The 7,101-nt window shown below is 27.7% G+C and overlaps 3 protein-coding genes across 3 annotated transcripts; 2 read left to right on the top strand and 1 right to left on the bottom strand.

The window, feature by feature from the left end:
* Window positions 1-606, bottom strand: EIN_530940 (hypothetical protein; the record flags this gene model as incomplete). The annotated part of the gene is made up of 1 exon (XM_004255437.1): window positions 1-606. A coding segment is annotated over one exon (606 nt), but the record flags the coding sequence as incomplete, so codon positions are not given.
* A 769-nt stretch (window positions 607-1,375) lies between these two features.
* On the top strand, window positions 1,376-2,881 carry EIN_530930 (cell division protein kinase, putative; the record flags this gene model as incomplete). Its single annotated transcript, XM_004255436.1, has 1 exon — window positions 1,376-2,881. The coding sequence occupies one exon, from the start codon at window positions 1,376-1,378 to the stop codon at window positions 2,879-2,881; it is 1,506 nt and encodes a 501-aa protein (XP_004255484.1).
* A 3,514-nt stretch (window positions 2,882-6,395) lies between these two features.
* On the top strand, window positions 6,396-6,743 carry EIN_530920 (hypothetical protein; the record flags this gene model as incomplete). The annotated part of the gene is made up of 1 exon (XM_004255435.1): window positions 6,396-6,743. The coding sequence occupies one exon, from the start codon at window positions 6,396-6,398 to the stop codon at window positions 6,741-6,743; it is 348 nt and encodes a 115-aa protein (XP_004255483.1).
* Window positions 6,744-7,101: the final 358 nt, after the last annotated feature.

The following is a 7,101-nucleotide window of genomic DNA, read 5'->3' as shown; positions in this document are numbered from 1 at the left end:
AAGTGACGACCCGATTTGGTCGACGCCCGAGGGAATTAGAATTGATTGTAAAGACACGCATTCAATAAAACACTGGGACTGAATTGAAGTGGTGAAGGGGGAAAGGCGAATCGACTTTAAAAGAGTGCAACTGTTGAAACAATTATTCATAATGGTCTGTAGAGTGTCGGGTAATGTCAGAGAGGCGATTGGTTTGGTGGCATAACAGAAACTGCCAAGGGTCTTGGTGTACTTTGGGATGTCACTGCCGTACTTCTTGAAATCAACTAAGTTGTATGTGATATTCATAAACTTCACATTGGTGCTCTCGTAAGTTTTAATGTAAGAATAGTCACAGGGGTACCACACAATAACCGCAAAAAAGGGCTTGGAAGGTATCTCTGAAATAACGTTGCCAAAAGTCTCATCTTCTTTACTCCATAAATTGAGTGTTTCTATATTTGGAAAGTGTTTAATTGTCTTAGTAGTCAAAGGAATGGGATTTGCGTGGAATTGGTCGAAAGTGCTTCTGAATTTCTTGCACACTAAGACCAAGTGAATGAAGTCTTGAATGGAAGTAAAATACTTCGAGACAACAACTATATTAAATGAATCAAGAGAAGTCATTTTTTGGTAATATAAGTGAGTTATTGGTCTATTTATATCAATTATTCTAAATAAGACCATATTTATTATATATTTATTATATATTTATTATTATATATTTATAATAATCATTGTTGAAATTCAAATAATTAACCATTATTTATAATAAATTTATTAATTGAATATAGTTTCAAGATACATTTTGATAAACCCTGATAAAGAATCATTTTTTATCTTTTTCTTGAGTTTACCCGTCAATTAGTGACGGGAATAATTATGGATGTTTTTTGTTATTGGTTTTGTTATTCATTTCAGAGTAAAAATTGTATTTTGTTTCTGATATAAACTACACATGTTTTTTAACTCCAAAAAAATTATTTGTAGTTTTCTTGGATTCTCAACTCTCATTGTTAATTCCATTAAAGTGGCATGTAGTCAAATAAGATATTATTTATAATTATATTTAATAGTTGTTTTTATTATATATCATAGTTTGGTACAATAGTTTTTTGAACTTTGATAAATGCACGTTGATTAATTTAAAAACGTCTTAATTTAAAAAGTTGTGTAATAAAAACTACACTGACAGACAATAAATATATACCTTCGAAGTTATATAATAATATCAGAGAGTACGGAACAAACTATAATTTCAACTATCGTATCGAAAAATTAAAGATTTTATAAGAAAAAATGTTTAACTTTTTAAAAACACTATAAATAGTGTAAATTAATATTTTAATGAACAAATATAAACGACTAAAAACAGTCTCATAAATTAATAATTCCAATGTCTCTCTCATCTTTAACAATAAAAAAAGAAGACCTTTTTATAGACAAAGAAACAGGTTTTATCGGAAAGGGGTGTTTTGGGAGTGTATACAAAGGAGCACTAAGTGGTGTTTCTGTAGCCGTTAAGATACCCATAGACGAGTTAACTCCCACCGAACTTAAGACATACCTTCATGAAATGGAATTGATGAACAATTTCCACAGTTCAAATGTTGTTCTATTTATAGGCGTAGTAACTCCAACCACCACCCCCATGTTTGTCCACGAGTTTATAAAGACTGACTTATCGAAGTACATTCACTGTGACAACATCACGTCTGAGTATCTCCGCCGTCCTCTTGATGTTCCTTTGAAAATTGATTTGTTTCTTCAGTGTTGTGAACGGATTCAGTGGCTTCACAATGTCGTCAACATCATTCACAGAGACGTCAAACCAGCTAATTTCCTTTTAGATGAGAACTTCCACATCAAAGTCGGCGATTTTGGCTTTGCAGACACTTTACAATCAAAAAGTCGAACGTTCAGGGACTTCTCAAAGTACTGTGCGCCAGAAGTGTTACTGATGGCAAAGTCGATTGGAAAGGAGATCGACGTCTACTCGCTTGGAATAACAATGTGGGAGGTGTTCTATGAGAGTGCGCCCTTTTTTGAGTATCAAGAGATCAAAACAACAGCAAAAATGATTGAATTATTAAAGAGTGGCGGGCGCCCAATTTTGCCAGTGACTTTCATTGAAGAAAATGAACACAAAAAAGACAAAGAAAATGAGGTCCACAGAGTCAGAAAGACTTTTAAAGAGTTAATAGAGAAGACTCCCAAAGATGCTGAACTGATTATGAAAAGGTGTTGGGAGTTTGATGCAAAGAAGCGTGTTGGCATCGACAAGTTAGTCGAGTTAGTGAACACTCTAAGACTGGGTGTGTCACTTGGCGACTCAAATGCTACAAGTTGGTGGCAGAAAAATTTCGAAGGTGAGATATGCAGAACAAATTTTGTGTTGGTCGACGAGTTCATTAAACCAATTGTGAAGACTTTTAGATTGAAAGAAGACGACGAGAAAGTCTTGAAGAGGAACATTGGAGTAGCTAATGAAATCGATATAATGAGGTTTAAATACCTCATCCGGCTGTTTGGGAAGTTTTACAACGACAAAAATTGTTTGAGGAAGATGGTTGATGTATTTAAGGCCGAATGGTGGTTTGGAGGCATTACAAAGGACGACGCTGTTGCTACACTGGAAGGACACGTTGATGGAACGTTTCTTGTGAGGGAGAGTTATAACGTTGTTAATGCACCAATTACTATATCAAAAAGAAGTGAAGGAAGAACTACACATACAAGAATTTATACAAAAGGGAAGAAGGATGGCGGAGTGGAATACACTATTACTGCAAGAGGAAAAGAATCAAAATACGACGATTTGACATTTTTAATTGAGGCTAAAACAGCTCTAAGTTTTATTACTTTTGTGTGTGATAGAAAAGCTGCGCCATCGATATATTGAAGTTAATTGGTTGTTATATTTATATGTGTTTTCTCATTTATAAAAAGTATTATGTCAATCGAACACTAAAAATTAATTAAAAAACTTAAAGACCATCTTTAGTCAACACATTTCAACATTATAATTAATAAATTTTATATTATGCAAGTTATATATTGTTATAATTATGTGTTTTGTGGTCTGTAAATGTTTTAAAAATATTTTTTTTAATGGCAACAATAAATAATATAAATTGTTAATTTATGTTATAATATAATATTATTTACATAATTTATTATTGTATTAAATAATCAAAGTGTAATGAAATTTGATAAAAAAAATATTATCGATTATCTTATAACTTGATTTTAAATACATTGGAATAACAAAATACCATTATTCATTATAATTTGAATTGTGTTTTAATATCATAGATAAACAGCAAGTTATTATTTACTAGGTTTTGCACCTGAAAAATATATTCAAAAATATTAGTATAAAAAAGTTAAGAAATGGGTAAAGAATTTTTTAGTTAAATTATATTATGTTTTTAACATGTTCATATAATAACGACAAGAAAAACACAAAGTTAAAAGAAAAAGGCATTCATTGTTTATTTTGAACATGAATGTGAAATTTAGATTATTTTTTAACATTACATTGTAAAAACGATAATTATTAAGATATTTAAATTAAAATTTATCACTAATAAATTAATAAATTATTTGCGATAAAACAACAATTATTTGATTGTTTAACAGTGTTTGAATAATTAAAATTCAAAAAATAACTAATTTTTAATACTAAAAAACATTATTTGTAAATTGTGACAGTTAAATAATAACCTTGACATTTAAAATACATTATACAAAATTTTTATGTCATATAATTAAATGATATTAAGTTTAAATATTAATTTATTCGTTTTTAAAAGTGTATTATGTGTATAACGACACGTTGCTATCAAAGAAAAAAATAATATATCACCCAAGTAAGTACAATTAAAAAACTTAATTGTTATTTAAGTGTTAAAAAAATAAAATAAAACAAATATTAAGCTTTATTTCAAAGAAAAATGTACTTCAATTTATTAAAAACAATTAAATTAGAAAAATCAATTAAATAAAATTAATTGTATTTTGCATAATTCTCAGCATGTCTGTCAACAGCAGCCTGGTGAGCATAAGCTTGAGCTTCTCTGTTAGCTGCATGTCTTGATTCTGCATCATAATGTGCTTGTGCTTGTGCTCTCACATTGTCTGCATGTCTTTCAACTGCAGCGGTGTGTGAAGCGGCTTGTGATTGAGCTCCAGTGTGTCTTCCCATTGAAAAAGAAGACAATTAGTTTGTTTAAATATATTCATAAAATATTCAACAAATTTTTTTAAAAAATTATGCTTCACTTCAAAAAGTAACAAATATACCTTTTTCAATTATTTTAATGTCAATATATTTGATAAAATCACGTTTAAGAAATATTATAATAAACATTATATATTCTATCTTTCAACGTTATTTGATACTTTTTGGACCATAAAGATTGAAATATTTTGGGAAGCCTTCACAAAAATCCATTTAAATTGTTTCTTGTTTTTTCATTTTTTTTACCGAATGCTCGATGTTTAGACAAAATTAATACTATTTTATGTCCACCAGATAAATATTAAGAACCAGATAACATTAAAAGACTGACTCATTAATAGTTTTTTATTATATAATTTACTTTCCAACAATTTATATCACTTTTATTTTAAAGATTTTTTGGTTTTTTTTGTTTTGTATTATTAATCACTATTTTGAATCACTAAAATTGTTTATACACTTTTAATTGTAATATGTAAATACATTTAATCAATATATAAAATATACAGGAGATAATTTTTATTTTTCATTATTTGGATTCAGACTTTTGATATATTTTAGTAATAATCTATATTCATTTATTATTATATTATTAATAAAATAAATGATTTTGTTTCATAAAGATACGAATTGTAAGTAAAAAAAATGTTCGAAGTTCTAATATTAGAAGTGTATTATCTACTGTTATGTGTAAGTATTTTTATTGAATAACTACCAAGTGCCCTTTTTTGTTTAATATAACAATATTTTCATAATAAACAAATTATTTATTTATCTGATTAAATATTAAAAAGCTTATCAATTGTCCATTGTATTTCGTCTAAAATAATCTTGAGTGGCTGTTATTTATTTTCTTATTGTAGATTTTTTATTATTTGAAAATAAATGCTTTCGTTTTTATGACAAAATTGACTTTATTTTACAAATAAATATTTGTATCCAGCTAAAAAGGGAGTTTTCACTGGATGGACACCAATCATGGATAAACGTGCATCCAGTAGTATGCCCTTTACAAAACTTTATTTCTAGATTGTAATAATAAAATAATAATATAAATTGAAATAATAAACTACAAGAAAAAATATTTTGTGTTATAGCTTTGATTATATAATTTATTATTATATTATTTGAATAATATAACTAAAAATACCATTTTTCATATTTTTGTAAAATGGCGTTATTTTATATTAAATATATTATTATTTATTTAAATGTTTATTATATTTTTAATTAATTTTTTTGTTGGTAACAAATTGTACATATTGCCGTTTTCAATTTATATATTCCAAGACATTTAAACAAACAACTAATAATATCATATTTCAAATTGAAATAGTAAACGTTTTAAAACGGTTTGCCACATTTTGGATTACCTATGAAGATATTTGCAATATAAAAAAAGAATATTTAGACCAACTCAGTATTTAACTTGATAACAAAACCCGAACATAAAAAAACAACTTTAAAATATATACTTTAAGTTTTATTTAAAAAAAACATTACAGGTGTTTACCAATTTTAAACGTTTGCTTATCTAAGTAAAAAAGTCTGTTATTTTCTACGAAAAAAACAGCAAAATGAAAAAAATTCACTCAGACTTTATTTTTTTCAAAAAGTGGCAAATTATTTCTTTTGTGTTTTTAATTATTAAATAATTTTATAAGAAAAAAGCTAAATTAACTTTCACTCACATGACTTTCTTTTGTCAACTTTCAATTATCAAAAAAACAAAAATTTTATATATTTTTATTAGTTTTTAATGACTAGATAAAACAAAAATAATGCAATCGAAATAATTTTCTTTCATAATTGTAATAATTTATAGTAAATGTATATTTTTAAGTTAATTTAAATAGCTTTTTTGTAAAATATGATAGTTTACACCCATGTTGGGTCGTTTACACCAAGGTATTTAAATTTTTTTGTCGTTTTATTACAAAAAAATAAGACCGTTTTTTTCGAAACAAGCCATTTTATGATAAGCCCACAACGATCATTTGCTTTTTCAGTCTTACTAAAAATGGTTTGGTATTTGAATAATTAAAAACAACTCAGTAACTCGACAAGGTTATGTGAAGACTGTTTGAATTGTTAAAAAAAAGAAAAAACTGTTTAAATACCCCCTTTCATTTAACCACTACTATTTAATGGATTGATCTGATCATTATACAACATGAACGCTACAAGATTTAATAAGCTCAAATTGGAAACAAGTTACCAAGCCGAATTCAAAAGCCGATGCCTGAAAAGTCGTACTAAGAAGATTCAAACCCAACCGAAGAAGTCACTTTTAAAAATTTCAATGGAAGTTGTAGAGGAAACAACACAGTTGCAGATAATCCCCAAACTTCGCATGTACGGAGTTGAAGAAGAGATCGCTTCTATATTTTCTGAAATTGGAGGTGAACCGTTTAACTTTATTTCGCTCGGGTCTGTAGAAGTTCGCTCGAAATTAATTCACGAAGAATTCTCGTTTGAGCGATTTGAACGTTCGAATGCGCCTTCACTTCATGAGTCCTAATTGTATATTTATTTTACATTGTTTCATATTCATCTATTTAAAGAAATTTTATTAAAACCAGCTAAACTATTTATTATACTATTTTGATTTATAAATATATAATTTACAAAAATAAAATGAATGTCTTGTCACTCCACACAACATAGGGGGCAATAATGGAACAAACGGCATCACAACAAGACTTGCTCCAAATGAGTTCAACGCTTCAGTCAGACCCACAAAACAAGACTTGTCCGTGTATTTTTAATTAAACTCTAAACGGATTTAAATGAGAATTCATTTATGAGGCTAACCGGAGACAAAAAGTCTTCATAACGCGAATTGCAAAAGAAATTGCACCGATTCAGAAAGATCCAAA

Source organism: Entamoeba invadens (assembly GCF_000330505.1).
Source record: "Entamoeba invadens IP1 unplaced genomic scaffold scaff_1105074725335, whole genome shotgun sequence".
NCBI classification, from domain to species: domain Eukaryota; phylum Evosea; order Mastigamoebida; family Endamoebidae; genus Entamoeba; species Entamoeba invadens.
The sequence above is the reverse complement of the archived record's forward strand: the minus strand, read 5'-3'. Positions and strand labels throughout refer to the sequence as shown.